This window comes from Mirounga angustirostris, unplaced genomic scaffold (assembly GCF_029215605.1).
Source record: "Mirounga angustirostris isolate CCGP_5_RB_7025 unplaced genomic scaffold, mMirAng1.0.hap1 SCAF_11, whole genome shotgun sequence".
Classification (NCBI taxonomy): Eukaryota; Metazoa; Chordata; class Mammalia; order Carnivora; family Phocidae; genus Mirounga; species Mirounga angustirostris.
Genome location: NW_026991719.1, coordinates 87,443,603 through 87,466,702, shown reverse-complemented (window position 1 = coordinate 87,466,702; position 23,100 = coordinate 87,443,603). Strand labels below are relative to the sequence as shown.

Here is a 23,100-nt window from a genome sequence, read left to right as displayed (position 1 = left end):
TGTCCGGGTGTTCAGGTCGGTCATGGGGGCCCCCTTTTCGCGTAATGGATCTGCCTCCGTTTTCCTCCCGCTCACAGAACCAATGCAGTGTGGATTCCACTAGGAGGCACCTCTGCGGTCTCCCAGAGATTGAACTCCGTGACCGAGGCACGGAATGTTCCAGGGCTGAAACACAAGGTGGCAGTATACGCTACTCTATTGCGAGGGCCACGGGCTTGTGGAAAAAAAAAAAAAGCGAGCCGGAGGGGGGGTGGGGAGCGCTGAGTGAAACTGAAATCCATTTGAGTTTTATGTGAAAACTGAACATCATGAATATTTGGAATTTTTTTCCAGGAGCCAATAATTATTGAATCCTCCCCATTTCAGAGTATTCCAATTCCCCGAGTCCTGAGCCACCCTGAAAGCCTACACTTGCCCACCCAGCCCTTGCCCACATCTCGCAAAGCCCGCAGGGGTATGACCCGAGGAACCATCCTGCCTTGCTCTCCACGGATTTGACCTTTCACCTTTCCTCGGCCCCAGAATCACCCTCTCCTCGGAGCCAAAAACCCCTCGGCTCGCAGTTTCACGCCACCCCCAGTGCCATGAGCATTTCCTCACCACAGCTCTCGAAAGGGTGAGGACAGAGACGAATTAAGGTGGCAGGCGGGGATCGGAAAAAGGGGGGCAGCGAGCTTGGGAAAGCAGGGGAAGATAAGTGAAGTGAGGAGAAAGGGACAGACCTGAGGAGAGAGCGGGGGTGCTGAGGCGAAGGACGCGCGGGGGGAAATCGAACGGGGGAAATGAAGGGGGGAGAAGACGGGGAATGGGGGAGAAGAGCGGGGAACTGGGGAAATGCAGAGAAAGAGAAAAAAGAAATAAGGAAAGGGGTGGCAAGAAAGAAAAGGAAGAAGAACGGAAACGGGTAAAGAAAGAAATACGGAAAAGAAAGAAAATGAAAGAAAGGGAAAAGAGTGGAGGAGAAGCGCCCAGAGACGGAAGGGCAAACGGAGACGCGAGCCCAGGGAGGGAGAAGGGGCAAGGCAGCGGGAAGCCGCCCGGGGAGCTGGCATTCCCGGAAGCCCGGGCAGAGATCGCCTCAGATGGGGTTCAGGGAAGAGAGGAGAGCGCGCGTGGGGGAAAGAGGGGACGATCAGTGAGAAGAAGGGGGGCAGAAGCCGAGGCGAGTTTGAGCGTGCTTCCGTGAGTTTCGTTTAAGGCATTGCCCCGGGCACCTCGAGAGCGTGCCGGGCACTCTCAGACTCCCCGCGGGGGTAACCGCTCTCTCTGTCGGCAGACCCCCCCCCCCCCCCGCAAACAGGCTGGTGGCGGGGCGGCGGTTTAAGGCAGCGACGAGACGGGCTCGTGCGGGCGGCGTCTCTCCTGCAGGGGGACCCGTCCTCGGTGGGACGCCGAACATCTGCCCTCCCGCGGAGCTCGAGAACGGCGTGGCGCGGCGTCCCCGGCGGCCGCGAGTAGATTTCTGACGGAGGATGCGCCCTGAGCGGCCAGAGAGCCCGAGCGGCGGCGGCGGGCGCGCGGACGGGGGGAGAGCCGGGCCGGGTTCCCGGGAGCGCGGGCGAGGGTGCGAGCGGCCGTGTGGGCGCGAGGGTGCGGGCGGCGGGGGCGGGGGCGGGGGCTTGGGGGGGCAGGACCCAGGCGGCCGCCGGGGAAGCGGCGGAGCAGCGTTCTCCGCCGGCCCCCCTGGGGTAATTTACATGCTGTCACAGCCCCGTGCTGACTTCTGGCTCACTGGCTCCCTCGCTCCCTCGCTCTCGGCTCCTGCCACCGCTCAGCCGGCACAGCCCAGGGGAGCCCGAGAGCGGGAGAGCCAGCGAGCCGGGGAGGGAGGGAGCAAAGGAGGGAGGGAGCGAGGGCGCGCCCCGGCTCTCCCTCTGCCCTGCTGCCCGCCCTTCCTGCTGCCACAGGTCCGCCGAGCCCCGCTCACACTTGGGAAACTTGGGACTGCGCTAGGGCCGCGTGTGGCACCTGGCGGGGGGGGGGGGGGGCAGCCCCAGCCTCTGGAGGAGGGGGAGGAGGAGGAGGAAGAGGAGGAAGTGAGCCCGAAGGATCCGCTCCGAGCTGTTTGTCCAGCTGTTTCTATTCGCACCCAGAGCAGCACAGCCAGGAGGGGGCCGAGCCGAAGGTGGCTGGCTTTGGGCGCTAATTTCCAACTCTTCTCACAGCTTGTGTTTTCCAGACACCCTGGAGTCCCCTCAGGCTAGCCCGGCGGGCGCGCACCTGCCAGCCGACCCTGACCTCGAGGGCCAAGCGGCCCCCGAGCCTGAGAAGATGGCCCAGCCCAAGACCGACTGCCGCTCACCTGTCGGTCTCGACTGCTGCAACTGCTGCCTGGACCTGGCCCACCGGAGCGGGCTCCAGCGCGACAGCAGCGGAGAGAACAACAACCCGGGCAGCCCCACCGTGAGCAACTTTCGGCAGCTGCAGGAGAAGCTAATCTTCGAGAACCTCAACACCGACAAGCTCAACAGCATAATGCGGCAGGATTCGCTAGAGCCCGTGCTGCGGGACCCCTGCTACCTGATCAATGAGGGCATCTGTAACCGCAACATCGACCAGACCATGCTCTCCATCCTGCTCTTCTTCCACAGGTGGGTAGCTGGGCATACGGGTGGGCACGCGGTCCCGGCTGGCGCCGGCCTCTGCTGGACCCTCACCTCTGACGGAAGGGGCGACCGGGTCGTTCACGGGGTGGCGGGGGGAGGAGAGCGCTGGGGAGGCGGGGCTCCCGGTGGCCGCGACCTGCCTCGGACCCTTAGGCTACCTGGAGTCCGGTGGGGCAGAGGGGAAGCCCGGCACGTGGGACCCTATTTTGAAGGGTGCCCGCAGAGACTTGCCTAGGGAAATACTGGAGTCCAGGAGGTGGGCAGAGCCCTGGATCGGTTTGGGGGTAGCCGGCGGCACCCCCTCCTCAAATGCGCGCGTTTCCGCCGCCGTTTTGGAGATTCTGCCACAGGATGCTCCTGGGATCCGAGTTCCACCCTTCTCAGAAGCCCATTTCTAAATATGCAAACTCGGATTGAAATTGCAAGGGCTTTCAAATTACCGAGTGGCCCTGACGGCCAGCGAGGGCAAGCAAAATGTCAAGACAAATTAAGCTGCTGCTGATATGGGGGAGGGTGAAGAATAAGAAAAATTAGACATGTGTGAGAATTTTTTGAGACTCTGGATGGGGGTACCCCCACCTCCTCCATGGATTACGGCCTTTAATTTCCAGTGATGGCTAAAAGCAGCCCCAGAGAGAGCATCCTGGGACCGGTGGGTGGATGAACCCCTGTCTCCGCAGCTCTTTGTTGGAGTGCGGGTCAGACTTTCTAGAAATCCTGCTGAAGGGCAAGGGAGGGAGGGGGAGGGGAGAAACACAGTGGGAAGACCCGAGGTGGCTGCTGTCCTCCAGTCTGAGACCCTGGTGAAAGCCAACTGAGGCAGTTTTGAGGCAGAGGAAGCAGGACACCCAGCCCTGGGTTTGGTGTTCTTAGAACCATCAGGACAGGACAGTGTGTGTGTGTGTGTGTGTGTGTCCACACGCGCGTCTGTGTGCGCGCGCGCGTGTGTGTGTGTGTAAGCGCGCGTGTATGGGGTGGATCTTATTCTCTCAACAACAAAGGTTATGTAAGAGAAGGAGAACCCTGCTGTGGGAGACCAGGGTTTTGGTACAAGTTACGGTTCTACCTCCGTGTGCGAACCTGAGCAAGTTCCCTGATCTTTCTGGTCTCTTAAGTTTCCTTGTAGTTCTGAGATTCCAGGTCGCGGGCAGGTGGTGTGTTGAGCCAAGGTAGTAAGAAATTTTGAGCACCCACAGACTCTTTGAATCATTGGGTGGCTTTGTGAAGCACGCGTAGGAAATTTTCAAAGCAATCCCATTGGCAGGAACTGCCTTCACTTGGTGCTAAGACCAGGTTTGCCTCCGAAGCCCCACAAGCAGGGCTGCCAACTTCGTTAGCATTATCCGAACAAGGCATTTTCCAGGCCATCAAAGCCCTTTCTCATTTATTGTTTCTCATGAGGCAGCAATTGTCTCAAAGAAACCAGGCCGCATACGGAACAGGTTTCCAGGGAATCTTTCTGGTGAAAGATTACTACAAGTGTATTCACACCACAGACACTGGCAGCTCCTGCCCAGCTAAAGCCCTAACAGGCTCCTAACAATCCTGCTCCGCATGGTAGGAGAGTGGTGGTGGGGGAGGGGTGGCAGAAAAACCTGGAAAGAGCGCCTGTAGCATTTGTACTCTTTCTATGGGGAGAGAAACTGCCCTGAAATGGCCTTGCTGAAGTTTAAGAGGGGACGCTTTCTCAGCTCTGGTTCCTAGGTTCAGGGCCTAGGAGGGTTGGACCTCGGTGAGTGAGGTAAGAGGCTGAGAGCCTGAGATCAGTGTTGGCTTGCCCCACACCTTGGGATGCTTTCTGGTTGTCTGGGTTTCTTGAATAGAAAAACCTCCTTCGTCACCTACTCCCATTGACACCTCCCTGTTGACGCTTGGTTCTTGGCAAAGCCTGGAAATATTATGGGTTGGGGGTGGGGGTGCTGAGGGCATTGGTCGAGGGAGCAGGGTGAATGGTTGAGAAGGTGTACCTGAGTCCTGTGCCTCCTGGAACCAGAGCAATTCAGTGTCCCAGACAGCTGAGCAGCAGACCAGCAAGCCCTCAGGCTTCTGTGAGGCTGAGGAGTGACAGGGTCCTGTGGTAACAACCCTAGAGTTCTAGAAGGATGAAGCATTGTCTCAGTTTCCTTGACCTTCCCTGGGACCTTAGAGATTGGAGATTCTGTATGTGGTTTAGGTTTTGCCCAGAATGACATGGTCCTTGGCAAAGTAGAAGACCATTATTGCTGGTCATAGGACTTCTCTGGTATCTGAGCTGGACAGCCTTCTCCAAAGTGAAAATTTCCTCTTTCTTACTTCTTTATTCCTTGGGCATCTGTCTTCAAAACTCAGCCATCGCTTTTACTTCGGTTCCATTTAATGATTTGATATTTTAGATTCCCGCCTGGGTGTCCTTTTCCTTTAATTTATTGACTTTCAAGGCTGCTTCTTCTAGAAAAGCAACTCTCCTGCCTCTCCTCCTGCAGCCCACTCCCCTGCTGCCAGGGCTCCTGTATTCCAGGGAGGAAGGGCGGGGCACATTCTTCATTTCTGTCTGGTTTGTCTACTTTGACCTGCCCCTGGCTCCTGGCTTAGTTCTTGGAATCCTTGGATCACAAGAGTGTAAGCAATTTGAGGGTAGGACCGTGTTTTACAGTCACTTGGTTTTCCTTCGGCTTCTTGTTAGACAGCCAGTACTCAATAACTGTTTTTGTTTTTTTTTTTTTAACCAGATGACTGCTTAATTACTGGTGTGGTCCTCTGTAAAGATTTTACAACTTTAAACTAGTCTTGGAAAATCCTTATTAATACTTAAGTGTGATTTCTGTTGTTTGAACCACATGCATTTACTCCTAGCCTGGTAGAAGTCCCAATGGACAGTGCTGTGTATATACCTATGAATCAGTGGTAGTGGGCACACAGCTTGTTCGTATATAAAGGTGCCTCTAAAATACTGGGTGAGGGGAAGATGTGTTTTATTTTTTTAAAGATTTTATTTATTTGAGATTGAGAGAGTTCACAAGCAGGGAGGAGGGGCAGAGAGAGAAGCAGACTCCCAGCTGAGCAGGTAGGAAGATGTGTTTTAAATACCATCCCTTAGGGGTGCCTCAGTCAGTTACAGGGCTGCCTTTGGCTCAGGTCATGATCTCAGGGTCCTGGGATGGAGCCCCACATCCTCAGGGGGCCCCTGCTCAGCGGGGAGCCTGCTTCTCCCTCTCCCTCTGCCCCTACCCTCCACTCATGCTCTCTTTCTCTCGCAAATGAGTAAAATCTTTAAAATAAATAAATAAATAAATAAATACAATCCCTTCAATCTTGTGTTAGGTAACTAACAACAATAGATTAATAGCTAACATTTACTGAACGTTTACAATATGTACTAAGCATTCTATCTGCATAATCTCACTTAATACTTACACCAACCCAATGAAATGGGTACTGTTGTCACCCTTCTTTCTTTTATAATAAAGGAAATTGAAGCTTGGGAAAATTAAGTAACTTGCCTGATACCTCACAGCAAAGAGCAAAGCCCAAAACTCCGCCTAAGATCAATCAGACACTATAGAGAATTGTCTGTGAAGAAAGAATTGTTAAGCAGAGGTAAATATTAGCCCAGAAACTAATCAAGTGGTTAAAATGTCCTTACTAGGTAGGGTGACCAACCCTCCAGTCTGGGGAAACAAGACTTTCAATGTTCAAACCAGGACAGTCCCAGGGAAACTGGGATGGTTGGTCACCCTTTTATTCAGGAACACTGCCTTATCATTTGAATATGCTTCTAAAACTGGAAAACTTAGGAGGCAGATAGAATATACTGGGCAAACAGCTAAAATTTCCAATTTAAATGTAGCCTATGAGGGGCACCTGGCTGGCTCAGCCGGTAGAACATGCGACCCTTGATCTCAGGGTCGTGAGTTCAAGCTCCAAATTTTTTTACAAAAAATTGTAAAAAAATAAAATAAAATATGGGGCACCCAAGCGGCTCAGTCGGTTAAGTGTCCAACTCTTTTTTTTTTTTTTAAGATTTTATTTATTTGAGAGAGAATGAGAGAGAGAGAAAGCACATGAGAGGGGGGGAGGGTCAGAGGGGGAAGCAGACTCCCCGCTGAGCAGGGAGCCTGATGCGGGACTCGATCCCAGGACTCCAGGATCATGACCTGAGCTGAAGGCAGTTGCTTAACCAACTGAGCCACCCAGGCACCCCAAGCGTCCAAACTCTTGATTTCAGCTCAGGTCATGATCTCAGGGTCCTGAGATGGAGCCCCATGTCGGGCTCCGAGCTGGGCATGGAGCCTGCTTGAGATTCTCTCTCTCCCTCTGCCCCTCCCCTTCTCCTGTTCTCTCTCCCTCTCTCTCTCTCAAATAAATAAATAAATAAATCTTTTTAGAAAATTAAAATAAGTGTAGCCTATGAAAAAAACTTGTAAAGTTGACATTTGAGGGGCCTTAATTCTCTGATCTGTAAGGTATAGCGAGCTGGAATGAGAGCTTTTGCCATAGTCTGTTATTGTCATTGATGTTGTAACCTCAAATATATTTCTAAGATTTTATCCAGAGCATCTCAATCAGCTCTGTTCTGCCTGTGGCCCCCAAGTACACCTGCCCAGTGTGGTCTGAGACACTCTGAATCGAAGTTTGCTTCTGGCTCTAAAAGCCCTCTTGTCTAACTTTAATAAGCTTCTAGCTGGCAACAACTGGTTCCCACACTTAGATGCTCAGAAAATAATAATAGCAGGGGCGCCTGGGTGGCTCAGATGGTTAAGTGTCTGCCTTCAGCTCAGGTCATGATCTCCAGGTCCTGGGATCGAGCCCTGCATCAGGCTCCCAACTCAGCAGGGAGTCTGCTTCTCCCTCTCCCTCTGCCTCTCCCCCTGCTTGTGCTCTCTCTGTCTCTCTCTCACTTAAATGAATAAATAAAATCTTTTTTTAAAAAAGAAAATAATAATAGCAAAAATGTCAAATTGCTTTCCGTGTACTAATTCCTTTAACTTTCCCTATTGAGTTGATATATAGCAGCAAGGGGAAAAATAGGAGATTCAGAGATCAGACTTCCAAGAAAAATTCGCATACAAATGATTTGGGCTTCTCTAAGTGAGTCTTAGAACTAATGATTTTAATAAGTGTATGTTCCTGGATTTGACCTCCGAGGGCGTAGCCACTTACATGGTGTGATTTGAGGCGCAAAACGACTCTCCTACCTGCCTGCAGTAGTGTCTAAATTCATACTCTAATACCAGTTTGACATCCGTGTACCGTCTAAAACTCCTCTTCCAGGGCACCAGTGGTATGCAGACCACACCGTGAGAAACCCCGAATTCGAGATTGCAACCCTTTGTCAACTAATTTGCCATTTGATTTTGAGGATGGAGTTTTTTTTTTTTTTTTTCCTGTAGTGAGGTTTTGGGTTTCTATGTGGTTAAGCCTGTCATTCTTTGCCTTTGTGATTTTTTTCACTTTTGGTATCAAGCTTCGAAAGTCCTTCCCTTGCCCAAGGTAATTTAAAATAACTATTTCCTGAGTACCTAGTGGTCTGACAAAGAATAGGCACTCTTGGATTAAGGCACATTCCCTGTTAACAACACAAATGCATCTGCAAACTTAACAGTCATGGGCTGAATGCCTCATGAGAATCTCAGCATGTAAGAAGTTGTCTTTTTCTTGGGGCACAGATGTGAATTCCATGTGCTAAGAGGCTTTCGCCGGTGTATGTATGTGATATATGTATGTATGATATATATGTGTTTTATGTATGTATATGAAGTAGGTAAGTAACATATACATATATAGCTGTAAAATGTATATAACATAAAATTTGCCATTTTAACCACTTGGAAGCAGCCAATTCAGTGGTATTAGGTACATTCACGAACTTGCACAACCATCACCACCATCCATCTCCAGAACTCTGTCATCGCCCCAACAGAAACTCTGTACCTATTAAACACTGACTCCCCATCCTCCCCTCCCCCCCGCACCCCCCGGTACCTCTCTTCTACTTTCGGTCTCTATGAACTTGTCAGCTCTAGGGATTTTATGTAAGTGGAACCATACCCTATGTGGCCTTTTGGGTCTGGCTTCTTTAACTTAGCATAAGGTTTTCAAGGTTCACCCACATTGTGGCATGTGACAGTACTTCATTCCTTCTTAATGACCGAATAATATTCCATTGTGTGGATCAACCACATTTTGTTTGATCACTCACCCGTCCACGGACACTTGGGTCGCCTCCACCTCTTGGCTGTGGTGGAAAATGCTGCCGTGCACACTAGCGTACAGGCATCTTTTTGAGCCCCTCTCTCTGGGGAGAACACCCCCCTCCCTGAGTCAGCAGCTAGGGCTGGTGATTACAACGAAAAGAACTCTAAAAAGTTTAACGAAATGATGGAAATAGAAGTTTTATAGGGGAAACAATGGGCTTTTGGGATGCTCATGAATCAGGGGCTGGCAAAGGTTTTAGGGTGCCCCTTTCATGAATGGCCAGGGGCTACCATACCTTTTAGCCACATTTGACATCATTACTTATCTTTGACTACTTCGTGTGGATTTATTTATCAGACCTTCTTTCAGGGAGGCGACTCACTGGGAGTAGGGTTCTATGGGAGTGACACATGGGAAGGCCAAGTTTGGAGAAGAGAGGTCGAGAGGCAAGGCTGGCGTCCATGGAAGGCCCACTGCAGCATGGGGCTCTGGGCAGCATGGGAGCTGGGGAGGTGTAGCTGGAGGGTTTGTGCTCTTAAAGAAAAAGGGGGGCGGGCACCTGGGTGGTTCAGTCAGTTAAGCATCTGCGTTTGGCTCAGGTCATGATCCCAGGGTCCTGGGATAGAGCCCTGACTCAGGCTCCCTGCTCAGTAGGGAGTCTGCTTCTCTCTCTCCCTCTGCCCCTTCCCCCTTGCTTGTGTGCGCTCTCTCTCTCATAAATAAATAAATAAGATCTTTAAAAAAAAAGAAAAATGGTAAGAACAGAGCATGAATTTCACCCACTGCTCCAGTTTGCCAGGAATGGACCCATGTGAGCCCACACCTCAGAAAAGAACTCTTTCCAGGGTGACCTTATTTTCCCTCCCTGCCTAAAGAGAAGGTTAACACTCCTGCTTGTATTTGCACTTCTAAAGATAAACTAACAAGCTCTCAATTCCAGGTAGAGTGTTGGCTCCTTTCCAGGACAGGTCCTGAAGGCCAGGGAGTCTGGGTAAATGGAGATAGATGCGTCTGGCCAAGCCTGCCAGGGTCTCCCGTCCTCTGAGTGATGGAGCCCAGCAGAGCACTTGCCCCCACCTTGTGGACTGGTGGAGGGGAGCCAGGCCAGCCCTGTCTGTCTGCACCTGGTGGTGGCCATTGCACTGTTTGCTCATCGTGATGCTGCTCCTACCTGAACTTTCTCCTCTTATGTAAGGCATCCCTCAAGATAACTACAAAGGCATAATCTGCCATGGCTGGCTGGGTTTACATAATAAATTGGTTGGTGTCATGCAATCGCCTCTCAAGCCCTAGAGAAGCCAACATGCTGAGTGGGACTGAAGCTGGGGCCCATTTAGTGGAGCACTCTGTGTGCTCTGTGCACTCAAGGGAAGGCATTCTATGACCACAGGGGTCAAAAAGACGAAATTTCCCTTTTAGATGAAGACAGCAATAATGGCCTAGGACATGTTGTGCTGTTCCAATGCCTGCAATAATGGGACAAGGGTTAGGGCTTCACTGTAAGACCACAGCTTTGGCAGAGCAGGCCTTCCGTAGAACCCTGTGGGCTAACAGAAGCTGCTTGAATCCAAAAGCCTAGATCCCAGCCTCAAAGCGGGTTTCATGAGGAGTCATGGCAGTGGCTTAGGGTGGCCACTGTCTACCATGCCGACCCCGAGCTGGGCGAAGGAGTTGGACTGGGAATAAGATAGGGGTCTGGGAGAGTAGAAAGCAAGCTTTTCCAAATGCTAATCGAGGCAGGAGAGACTCTTATCAGAGCAAGGCAAATTCACTTGTACCTTCTAGCTGGAAATCCCTGCCCCAAAGTGGCTGTTGCCCTTTTGGAGACGGTGTAAATGCGGTGAGATCCCAGCCTGCATGGGAGACCAAATGGGAAGCTCCCCATGGCGCAGACACTAGCCAGAAGAGAAACAAGAGCTGGAAGCAGGCTTGGTCAGTGATGCCCCAGGCACACTGTCAGCCTTCCTCTTCTGGGAGCCGCTTTCCTCAGATAGGCCCAGCCTGAAATCAGGGCCCTGCTTGTGGACGGAGCCCCACAGGGACCTTCTCCATCCTTCCTCGAAGGAAGAATTTACTCACGAAATAGCCTTGGGTATTCAACCCACTTCCTCTTGTCTTCTCTTCAGGGGAGATGGAGAGCAGCTGCTCACAGCTTAGGGGTCTGGCCGGGATTCCTGTCAGAGCAGTCTAGGCCGTTGGTTGGCTATGCCTGCTATCCCTGAGGAAGAAGGGGGTGAGAAGAAGGGAAGTGGTTCCAGCAGCTCCTTCCTGGCTTACCCACCCCCCCCACCCTCCCTCACCTTGCTTAGCCTCACTCCTAGACTAGGCTGGGCCTAGGCCAGCCTGAGGGCCCTGACTCATTATCTCGCATAGTGCCTTATGTAACTGAGCCAGGTTACTGAGGCATCAAGCTTCTGCTTGCTCAGTGGCAGGCTTCCCTGGGGCCAGGCATTCAGAAGCCTGCTTGGGGTCTACAGAGCTCATCCTATTTCCAAAGGAAAAGCCTGCTGTCCCTATCATGTCAGGCAAGCAGTGTGCTCAGAGGCAAGTACCAGGTTGCAAAGGTGATCCTCCCCCTGAGCCCCCACACTCAGCAGCACATGTAAGCAAGCAGGTGAGCTGCTGTGGACTTAGTGTGATTTGGGGCATTTGGCGGGGGTGGGGTTGGGGGGTATGGAGGGCGACTTCTTCTATCACCCGATCCTACACTGCTAAAGAGACAGCCTGGTGCATCTGGAGGGGCCCTAGGACACGTCTTAGAAGTCCCTCTTCCTTTTGTATCTGCTTGTTGGTTCAGGGACTGCTCTAGGACCCCACGCAGAAGGGTTTACTACAAGCTGGAGGAGCTTTTAAAAGAAGGCCAATTCCCAGTCCATTCTCCATGAAGCCTCAAAGTCCCCAGGCTGGCCTGAACAATGACTCTTAGCTTTCTTCCTGGCCTATTCTGAAAATTACATTACCTGGCTTGGTGCAACTGAGCCCCCAGCAAAGTCAGGCTTACTGGATTCTCTGACATATTTCTCTAATTAAAGTTCATTTGACTATCTACAACACAGAGTAGGCCAATCAATCTAATACTTCCTTGGCTCCGAGTTTGTGACTAAACCAAGAGTTCCTCTTCTTCTTTTCCCTTGTCTTTGCCTGAGCCCATCATTGTGCTGCCAGTGGGTAAATGGCTCACAGGCTGAGGGTAGTTGGGGACACTGCTCTCTGGTTAGAGAAAAAGAGGAAGAAACAGGGAAACAAAGTAAAAAGAAAAGTGGTGTGGAAATTACCAGCAGACATGGTCGTATCCAGAGCTCAGACTCAGGAATCCTGACAGACTCCAGATCATCATCTCAGGGCTCAGGCGAGCTGGGTCCCGGAAGTCCCCCAGATCCCAGCCAGAATCTAGTCAATATTGGGGAGTCTGAGGTGGAGGTGCAGAATTTCCCTTTCTTGAGACCACCTGGGCTTTGAGCCCCTCGCTCTTCCCTATCCCCCCTACCCTTCCAGTTCAGAGTCCATTGCAATAAAAAAAAGATGGACAGACAGACAGACTAAGAAAAAGCCCTGCTCTGTCTGAAGGCAACATACTCTGCTAACCCAGGTGCACAGAGAAATGAATGATGGCAGCCCCTCATTGGGCCTTGGACTGAGTGATCAAGCACTTCAGTCAATCAAGCCATCAGTTATTGACCAAGGACCCACTGTTGCTCAAGCACCCACTGGGGAATTATTGAGTGCCTACCCTGCCTAGCCCTGAAGAAGACAGGCAAGGCGGCAGAAGTCAGGATGGGGCGTTGGGAGCTAAGGGTGTAGCTGGAGGGGTGGAGAAGCTGTCCCCAAGGCCAGCAGGGAACAAAGCAGTTCCCCTAAGGCAACTGCAGGCCCAGTAGGGACTCCTGCTCCTTGCGGGAAAGGCCTTAAGCTTGCTGAGCCCTGGGTCCGCAGGTCTGGAGCTTGGGCGTTGCCAAAGCAAACTAGGAAGGGAGAGTCTCTCCATGGATGCGGCTTCCAGCAGGGCCGTAAGAATGGGTTGGCTTTGGCATGGTGGGAAGCAGCTGCAGGGCTCTCTGGTTGAGACAGGGAAGGGGATCCTTGCCAGTTGAGCAGGGATCATGGGTAGGAAGGGGCTGGCCTGGAGTGGGGACAGAAGCCAAGAACACTTTCTATTCTTCCTGGACTGAAACCCAGAGTCACCAAGCTTCAGGAACTAGAGGAGGGCCCACTCTGGTCCTCCTCTCATTGCTCTTATTTGACTCTAGGCGAGCTGGCCCCCAGTCCCCTCTCCTCGGGGACCTAGGCTAGCCCTGGGTAGGTGAAGGCCTTTGGGGCCTGAGAGCAGGAAGGCACCTCGCTTTTCTGCCTGGAGAAAGCTCATGGCAACCAGGTGGGTTGAGCTTGGGAGGGCAGTCCAGGGTGGGCACCAGAGGAGCCTGAGGGGGGCGGTGGGGAGCTTCATATCTCAGTACCCTTGGCCTTGATCTCCACCAGGCCCCTTCTGAGGTAGATCACAGGACCAGGGACAAGTCAGGGTGCTGCCATGAGAATATATACACAATTTTCCCAAATATCTTTGAACAAAAGTTGCTGGCAGCCCTGCAGGAGGCCATTTTATTAGCTTTGTTTGCACCTTGCTCAAATCCTTCTTTCCCAGATGTCCTACCAGTGAAGGCCCTGGGGTAAGGCGAAGGAAGGAGGGAAGCCTCAAGCTGATAGGAGAGGGAGCTGGGGTAGCAAAAGGAGCCAGCCTCAAGTCACCTGGGGAAGGAAGTCACCTGACCATAGCAGCACTCCGCCCTTGCTTTCTGGGACCCTCTCCCCCAGCTAGTATGCTGGGCAGTCACACTCATACCCTTTCCCACCAGTGCTCTGGAGAATTCACATGTACACTCAGGAATAGATTCAGTCAACAAAACATATTTCTTGCACACCTTCCCTGGGCCAGGCTCAGTGTTAGACACAGGGAATAGAATGGGAAACTCACAAGAGACATGGTCACAGCCATCATGGAATAATCAGCAGAGTGGGAGGGATAGACAGACATTAACCAAACAGTCACAATAATGAATGTATAATTACAAACTGAGTAAGTGCCAAGAGGGAAAAGGAACAAGCTTCTGTCAGAGAGTTTAATGAAGGATCAGACAAGGCTACCTGAGGAAGTAATATCTGAGCTAAAGAAATGCATCTCTAATACTGAAATCATCAGCCCTGGTCTCATTCCAATCAGCGGGACCAGGCCTAAGGAGACATTTTGGGCAGAGGACTTGCTAAGGAGCCTCTGGAGTTGTACCATTAGATAGCTCCTTACACCCTTGGAAATATCTCTAGGCCGTGAGTGGCTGTCAGGTCCAAAAGAGGAGGACTAACAGCATTCTGACAAGAGGAAGAGATGAGTTTGAAGCCCACGGGGCGACTAGTACTTAATGTCATCCTTTGCTAAAAATAGTCCATGACAGTATGGAAATGTGTAAAGGCTGGTCCTGGGGACCGGTGATAAAGTGGGTATAGCCTGTGGGGAGGAAAATTTGGTTTTGTAAATTATTCACTGTAAAGAAAAAAGAAAGGGGAGGGTCGTCTGGGTTTTCCTTTCTCTTTGTGGGCCTCCTTCTGAGTTATGAATGCTTCTCATTGTACAGAGGCAGTGGGACACAGAGCTTTAGGCTGCACTCCTTTCTGGAGCCCAAGGTGTAAATTTTCTGGGCTGCAAATATCAGATATTCATCCAGCTGAAAAACAACCTGAATGCAGAAGGGAAAGGAGGCTACACCTCAGAGACGGGCAAAGAAATTGATCAGGGGCCTCCAAACAGCTTTCATTTGAGAGCGGCTGGTCCCCACCATAATGGCAAGGCGGGTGACAGCTGAAAGCTCAGCATGATCCAAGGGATTCTAATTGTGAAGGGTCTAGATAAGGCCAGCAAGACTTATTTAGCCAGCAGGAGATAAACCTGGGACTTCAGGGGGCTGTGGGGCCAGGCTAAAGGAATGAAGATGATAGATCTAAGAGGAGTTTAAGGGTGGAATGGAGGGTGGTGAAGAGAGAGAAGAGAGGTTGATCTTCAAATATAAGAAAAGTCACAACTCAGAGATGGTGACTAGCTGCTTCCAAACCACACCAGGAACAGAACAAGAGGAAACAGGCCTCTACTGTAGCATGAAGAACTGAGATTAGATAATAGGAAGAACTTCCTGACAACAAGCATTCAGAGAAGCTAAATGAAAGTACCGTGGCATGTTCTAATAATGTATAAATGTGGGGAAGGTGGTGGCCGTAAAAATAAAGAACTGGATAAAGGTGTAAGAGGGCCAGTTATAAGGACCAGGGACAGGAGGGGACAGGCAGGCAAAGGAGGCAGAAGCAGGTGCTCCTGAGTCAGAACAAAGTGCGTGTGTGGTATATAGCAGTGTTTTCACAAAAACACTTTCATAATAAAAATGCCTGTGAAATTTCCACAGGAGGTCAGTCATTAAAGCTAGCACGCACTCTCTTGGGCCTGGGATGGGGTGGGGGAATGGACTCGAGAGCTGTTATTGGGGGAGCACTCCTGTGCTGGGCGTTTTGGAGGAAGACTGCCCACCCCAGCTACTTGTAGAGGAAGAGGATTCCTCCTTCCACGCACCCAAGGAAGATTGGACACTAGGGATACGGCAGCAGCCAGCAAACCAGGCAGGATCCCTGTAGCAGGTGACTTACAATCCAGTGCCAGTGACAGACATTAAATAATAATTACATAAATAACTGTACCGTTACAATTGACCGTAACAAAGGAAAGGCGCAGGAAGCCATGAGAACACAAGCTAAGGGGGCTCCCCCTGGGATTAGGAGATCTGCAAAAGGAAGTCACCTTGTTAAAACTCTGGGCACTGCGGGTACCCCTCAGTGAGCGATTCTTACTCCAAGTCAGTAGTGAGGAAAGGCAGAACGGCCCCAGTCACTAAGATGCCCTAAGATGTGGATTGTGGAGTTCATCTGGCTCACTGGGGCCTTCGTGGAGAAGCAAGCCCCTAAGGACATTGTCTCATTGCCTAGATCAAGCAGCCTTCATTTAGGTAGGATGATTCTCTAAGGGCCATAATAGCCTATCAGCCGAAAATCAGGATCAGGAAGGCTTTGAAAAGCTCACTTGTCAGATGAAGAGGATGAAGGTCAGTGAAGAGAATAAAGAACTGATGCACTGAAAGTGATACTTGAAATTGGCCCCCAGAAATCCTGGGTCTCCAAAATGCTGTGTCTTTCCTCTCCTATTCAAATGCAGGAGCCTTTGCTAGTATATACTAGTATTTTCTGTGAGGTGTGCCCAGGGCCATTGAGTCTCGGGGAGCCAGGATCCTAGAGAAGCAGGGTCCTCCTCTGTTTTTCCCTGTCCCTCTACCAGAGGAGTGGGAGGTGCTGGCCTCTGTAGGGAGCTGGGATGGGCTCCACCACCCCCCCACCCCCGCGGAAGACCCTGGAGGGGCGACCAAGAAGCAGAGAAAGACATTGTATGTCTTCATGTGTGCTCATGAAGCACAGGGGCTTCACATCTGATAAACTACCATTGACAGACTCTGTGACCTTGACAAGTGACTTCCCCGGACCTTAGTTTCCTCATCTAAAGAATAGGGCGACTGGAAAGGTTAAGTGAGAGGATGCTCCCAGGAAGCCTTCAGTACCTTAGGCCAGTCTTATACAGAACCAGAACAACACCTTCTCTGCCTTGCCTTGCCTTGCCTTCTTCTCTCACCAGTCCCCTCACGGACCCCTCCCCTTGCTCCATCAGTCCCACACCCTCTCCTGCCCAGAGCTGGCTAACACCTGCAACCCAGTCTGGCAGGCTGTCTCCTGGTCAAGGCTTGCTTTCTAAACCTTCTTCATTCACACTCAGATATAAATGACTGAGAAGGCTTTTGGCTTTCCTCCTTCGGAGAGAGTGGGGTGTGAGTGGGCAGGGCAAGCTGCCGGGAGGTTTGAAATTTGTACCAGAAATCAAAACCTACGGAAGGATGAGGGCACTCTATGGGCATTGCTAACAAATGAACAAGGATTTCAGAGGGCAGTAAAGCTGGGGACTGCCTCTTCAACACCCCGAGTCTCCGCCTCCCCAGAGTCGGGGGCCAGCACCTTCTGCTTCCACACACATCTTAGACAGAGACCCGGAGGCTCAGAAGGAGCAGGGCTTTCGCAGCCCTTTGGTCCGATCCCCTCCCATTACAGATGAGGAAACTAAGGCCCAGAAGAGGCTGCCTACCTGCCCCAAAACAAACAGCCAATTAGTGACCAGCTGAAAAGAGAAACCATGTCTCCTGATTCTCTGACCCAATGGTCTTCCGACTTTTCGTCTCTAGACAGCTGTGCACATCCCATCCCAGTAGGTACACAATAACTCCATGCCAGGAGACCAGCTTTGGGTCCACCTGATGCCAAAAACGGTGTTTTTTTATTTGATTTTATTTAACAGAATTGACCAGTGGTTTGGGTGTTATGGAACCCCAGCCCTGGAATCCTGCTTCTGCTCAGGCTGGGGCTGCATGCCACAGCCACAGTCATGCAAGAGGGACAGAAAGGCCTGCTGTTCGGGTTGGAAAAGAAATCAGTTGCTGAAACATTGGTCTTTTTGAAAGTTCCAACCACAGGGGCTGGCTGGCAGAGCCGCCGTCTGGGCTCCCCCGGAGGATCCGGCCCTCCCCTTCAGTCTGGGAGTTAGTTTAGGAAGCTGGCCCGGCCTCTGCAGAAGATCCGGAGGGCAGCGCTCGCCCCAGGAGCTCCAGCCTTCCCTCAGAGCCTAGGAGCCCCCAAGGCACTCAGGGCTGGGAACTTCCTCCTGCCTCCACAGCCCAGCCAGCCCAGGCTGGCCCTGAGACTCCCTGAGCACTTTTCTTTTGAGCCTGAGAAAGAGTTTCCAGTTGCTCCTGCCCTAGCCCAGCAGCTACAGAAAGAGCAATTGAGAGAGATACGGAAGGAAAGGGAGAGAGGGAGGAAGGAAGGGAAGGAGGCGCGGGGGGGGGGGGGGGGCGGTGCAGAGAGAGAGAGGAGGGGAACTAACCCCAGCCAGGCAATCAAGGCTTTCCTGGGCAGTGGTGAGATGAAAGGGGAAAGGCTAGAAGAGCCCCAGCTCGTGGAGGAGCCTCAGCTTGGGGAGGACCCTGAACTCGTGGAGGAGGCACAGTTCCTGGAGGAGCTACAGCTCGAGGTGGTGGAAAGTGGGTCAGATTTAGATCCAGAAGATCTGGGTTCCAGTCCCGACTTTGCCACCAATCTGATGCTTGAGCTTGAGTAAGTAACTCCCTGCCCTTCTGTGGGCTGCTTTCCCTACTAACGAAACGGGGGAGGGGAGAGCCAAGCCGGTGTCTAGAGTCTCTTCCAACTCAGATATTCAGGAAAATGCCTTGTAAATCCTGATGTGCATGGATGGGATGCACAGACACTTTGGATAAGTCATTGGACTCCTGAATGTTAGAATGCTGGGGTCGGGGAGAAGGAGTTCACATGAACAAGAAAAGGGAAGGAAAAGGTGGTAAATGTGTAAAGAGTCGTGACCGCAAGAGGGGGTCCAGATTGAATAGAACATTGGGGTTGATTTTCAAAACTCAAAGGATGATGGGCTTGGAATGAGCTAGTTAAGGAGAACTAGGATGTTTGGGGGTGTAGTCAATGCGAAGTTGCTAATGAGCCTCTCCACTAAATGTCTCCCAGTGGCCCTGTAAGCCCCAAAACTCAGGTACTCAACCCAGAACGTGTTTCTTGTGTTCTTCATATGTGTCTTTGTGGAAACTCTCAATTGAATTAGGAGTATTTTCTGGTCTTGGGTGTTTACATCCAGATCTAAGAGTGCCTAAGAGAGACTAGACTGACCCCTTGTCTTAGAAACCTGCTTTCTTGGTAAATCCCCCACTTTCACCAGACCCACTGCTACAGGGCCCTTTGAGAATTTGACATTCACTATATGCAGCTATTCTCCCCCCCCCCCCCCCACTAATGCACAGATGAGCTACCAGAAACCAATCTGCTTGGTGAGTGTTGGTGTTTGGTACATTGCACTGCATTCAGATTCCTTCAGAGTCGCTTGCCCCTCCCTGGGTTATATGGTGAGAGTCTGTAAGTCATGGTAGGTGACATTTCACTAACCAGAGAGCTCCTTGTGGGGCCAGGCATGAGAGCGCAGGGCTCCCTGGATAGCAGGTCATCTCCAATATCCTCTACCAACTGTGTCCCCATCAGCACCTCCACTGCCGGGGAAGCTGCAGTAGGGAGAGTGAGTAGAAGAGGAACACCCCCCCAACACCTGTCCAGACACCTGCTCACTGCCCTAGCGCCCCCATCCACGCCACCGCACGCTCTGCTCCCTTGCGACTAGTCCTCATTCTTCGTGGTTCAGTACCTTCAACAATCATTTCTTGCCACTCAGTTAATCAATCTTAGATTCCTAAGGTTGGAAGGGATCTTGGAATTCCTGCAGGAGACAGTGCTGCACTATATGGAGCCCTGTGTCTTCCTTGGTGCCTTAGGGGCTGCCCCAGGGGGAGAAGGAAGAAAGGGAAGAGAGAGTTGAGGGGAAGGGAGGAGAGACCAGGTAGAAGGTGAATTTGAGGGAGGGAAGGGGAAGAGGAGAGAGTTCAGAGGACAAAAAGAAAGAGGGGAGGTAGATTGTGCCATGCCTGACCAAATAGAGGTTAACACCTCCAAACAGACAAGGTCACAAAGAAGAATCTTATGCATGTCCTTTAAAGCTGTAGGGTCTGGGTCCTCACCTGGCTTGCTTTTCCTCACCACAGGGTTTTCAAGCTGGGTTCCCCTGAATTAGAAGACATCTTGAGAAGGCATCCCGCTTGGGTGGTGGAAGTTAGGAGGCTCTGGGTGCCCCCCCCCCGCCCCTCCCCAGCCCAGGGGGCGGAGCTTCCAGCCTGGGGCAGTTCTGCTGTTCTAAGGACTTTGTATCCAGAGACCCTGAGTGGCCAGGTTAGATTGGGGGTGGGGGTGGTGAGGGATGGGGGATGATTATCTGTTTTATCTGTTTAACAAGAACAACAAAAGTTGTAAGTCACTGAAAGACCTGAGCACTCCCTGGCCGAAACAGGAATCTCTTGTAAAGCATCCCGGGGTGGGAGGCTGGGGGAGTGGGGGTTGAACACCCTGCCTGGGCTTGAAGGCCTCTCAGCCCTGATTGTTAGAAAGTCCTCAGGTTGAGCTAACATCAGCACACATCTTTCTGGCCGGCAGAATGCTTGGGCCCCTTCTCTCATGTTCCTGCTGCGGGCCTGCTTTGTCTCCCGCCGACCACCCGAGGAGCAGGCTCGGGAGAGGGCGGGTCGCTGGCTTCCCAGTGACAACGGTGTTCCCAGCTAGGGGCACCATGTGCTCCCCGGGCGGCCAGCCCCAGCCCCAGCCGGAGGTCGCCGAGGCCTGTGTGAGCGCCTGGCCTGATAGGCAGGCTACTGATGTGGGCTTGGGGCACTCCAGCCGATGCAGCCCCTGGGGCCAAGGCTGAAGAAGTCCACTCCAGAGAGGGCACTGTCCGAGCTAAGTGAGGTCTAGTGTGGAATTCTCAGCAGGGGAAATAGCCGGAGGGAAGGAACACTTGACTGAGAATAAGGGCCCTGTGTTCTGGTGCAAACTCCAGCCTTGGCTGGTGCTGGCACCTGAAAGGAGACAAATAAGAAGGGCCAGGCCCTCGCCCTGAGAGGAAGGCACGAGGGAGGCGGGCTCAGGAACGGTATTCCGGGCCAGGCGGGCATTCTCAAGCCCTGCTGGCTTTACATTGGAGGAGGATATAAAGCCTTGCTTGTTGGTGGTGGGGACCATCTGCGTGCACTATACAGAGAGTACTGTTCCCCCGAGCGTGGTAAACATATGCTGGTGGTATGCAAGATGATTTTAGGTGCTATGTGGACTAACTTTGTTTTTCTATTTTTATGGCTATTTGTTTATTTGACAGGTAGTAGGGGGGAGAATGTGTCTAACGGGTACACCCTGTGATTTCACAAATATTCCTAAGGCGGGGGCATTTTTAAGAAGTGAATCTGCTTTAAGTTATTTTGTTGTTGTTGTTTTAAGATTTATTTATTTGAGAGAGAGAAAGAGCGAGAGAGCAGTAGGGAGAGGCAGAGGGAAAGAGAGAGTCCCAAGCGGACTCCATGTTGAGTGCAGAACCCAAGGCGGGGCTCGATCTCACAACCCCGAGGTCATGACCTGAGACAAAACCAAGAGTCGGTTGCTGACCCGACTGCACCACCCAGGCGCCCCTAAGGACAATACTGGTGGTACTCAGATGTGGCTAATATCTTGACAGTGGTAAGCAGATCACTGCATTTGGGGCCCCTCTACCACACAGTGTTAGCAGAGGTGGGCAAGAGGAGCCAGAGGATAGTAGGGGCCATCCAGTAGGGTTTGAGATCATCTCGTCCATGTACACCTAGCTTGAAGGCCTCCTCTGACAGCCCTAGTCCAAGTGTAAGAACACCCTGCTATTTTTATATCCCTGGTGTCCTGCTCTGCCCCATGACACTCAACACTCCAGATTACCGGCAGGCCTTTCCCTTGCTCCGGGGCACTGTCTCTACCACACTCCAGAACATACGGGGGGAGGGGGTGGAAAGCTTCAGGAAAGTTAGTGGGGCTGTCCTCACCAGCTTCCACTGATTTCTTCTCAGCATTGTTCGTTGGCAATTTCAACTCAGATGTAAGGAGGTATTTCCAGGAAGCAGGTCAAAGAGGTTACGATCTTTCTCTGAACGCACAAAGCCACAGTAGGACAGGAAGTATGTGGCGGTGGCAATTTACATGGACTGGAGCCGATTTCCGGACAGATTTGGACAAGATTTGGTGGGAAATTCATAGAAAATCAAACTGGAGAACAGGGTTCCCATTTCTGCTGGGAGTCTGTGATGAGCTCTATCCATGTAAATAAGTTTGGTCCACTTCCTCCTTCACTTGCCCTGAGATAGGGAATGTGATTGTTAGCCCTGCTTCCTCCCAGGGCTCACCTTGCAGATTATGGGGATGAACCCCGGGAAGGAAGCAGAAAAGTGATGAAGTTATGGGCCTGGTCTCCCACCTTCCAGCTGGGTTGTATCTCAGAACCTTGCATCTCTTTCCTGTGTTGTTTGGTCCCTGGAACCGTCTTTAGCAGAAGGCCCAGGCTGAGACAGTTGAGCAGCAAACACCTCGAAGAAAGGGAATACCACAATATCCTTTGGTGGTACATTCCAATGTTTCACAGCCTTTGCTCTCCGAGACCATTCCTCTTAAATTCTGTCCTCCAGCTTTCTTATACAGCACTTCATGTGCTTAAATGGTAGTTATTCCGTCCCTTTTCAGCCCCCTTTGCCAGATTAGCTGTATCTATTTTTTAAAAAACACTTTGAACCAGTTTGTATTTCCCCATTGCCAGATTAGCTGTATCTATTTTTTAAAAAACACTTTGAACCAGTTTGTATTTCCCCATCCTCTAGACACTGTCCAAATTCTCCACCCGAGATTTCATTCTGTCCTGTGTAACAGCTGAGAATGTAAGAGGCACACCTTTGCCTTTAGCCAACCCCCGCCATCTCTCCTCTGACCACTGACACACATTTGGAAGATGGTAAGGTAGGAAAGGAGCAAAAGTAACTGAACCTTGGAGGGCCCAACCGCCTGCCCTAACCCCCTGAGCTAGCTGTCGGACAGGAGACGGGAGCAGTGTAGAGTTTCATTAGTGGCCCATGGCCATGGAGTAGAAAGGAAGATGACCTCATAGTCCCTGCGTGTTTCTTTCCTATTTAGAGCATCCAGGATCATGCTTGTTCCTTAATGCTACTAAATTGTGTGCTAACGATTCATTGCAGCCTCCACATTTAACCGCTCTACCCACATAGCCCCATTCTTTTTATCTGGGTAGAGTCACATTTTGATTATTCCTATATTCATTATCCACTTTGTGGAATATCCATGGCAGTCACTGACTCTCACATTGTCTCCCCCTTTTCCCCCCGCCTTCTAGCGAGTCTCTACGTACTCAGGCATGTGGGGTCAGTTCGACACCAGTCTAAGTTGAGCACAAATAAAGAAGGTTCTTGTGAAAATAAGTTATCCACTCATACATGGATTCCAAAGACAATCATAGTTAAATTTAACGTGGCTGGGTAATTAACATCAGACGTGGCAATGGATAACCCAAAATAAAAGGTATCTGACAAAAAAATCACGTATCGCTCGCTTTGAAATTACGCTGTGGGTCTAATTTTTTTTTTTTTTTTTCAGTAGTTCTGCCTTCCTCATTATTTGGGCTGCTATGAAAATGAGTTTGCATCCCTGGAGTCTACAGAAACTAGGAGGAGAAAGTGGGTGTAGGGGGAAGCTAAGCTGAGACCAGGTATTG

The 23,100-nt window shown here is 51.3% G+C and overlaps 1 protein-coding gene across 6 annotated transcripts in view; it reads left to right on the top strand.

Annotated features, from left to right (window-relative positions):
- Positions 1-455: 455 nt before the first annotated feature.
- TSC22D3 (TSC22 domain family member 3) overlaps positions 456-23,100 on the top strand; it is a 63,675-nt gene continuing 41,030 nt past the window's right edge. The window contains exons 1-2 of one of the 6 annotated variants that reach the window (XM_045881214.3): positions 456-616; positions 2,166-2,591. In XM_045881214.3, coding sequence (XP_045737170.1) covers positions 585-616; positions 2,166-2,591 — 458 coding nt within the window. In that variant the 5' untranslated portion in view covers positions 456-584. Of the gene's footprint in view, positions 617-816; positions 905-959; positions 1,183-1,297; positions 1,565-1,774; positions 1,908-2,165; positions 2,592-23,100 lie in introns of those variants that run through there. The other 5 variants (XM_045881249.3, XM_064574455.1, XM_064574456.1 and 2 more) reach the window with 5 other exon arrangements.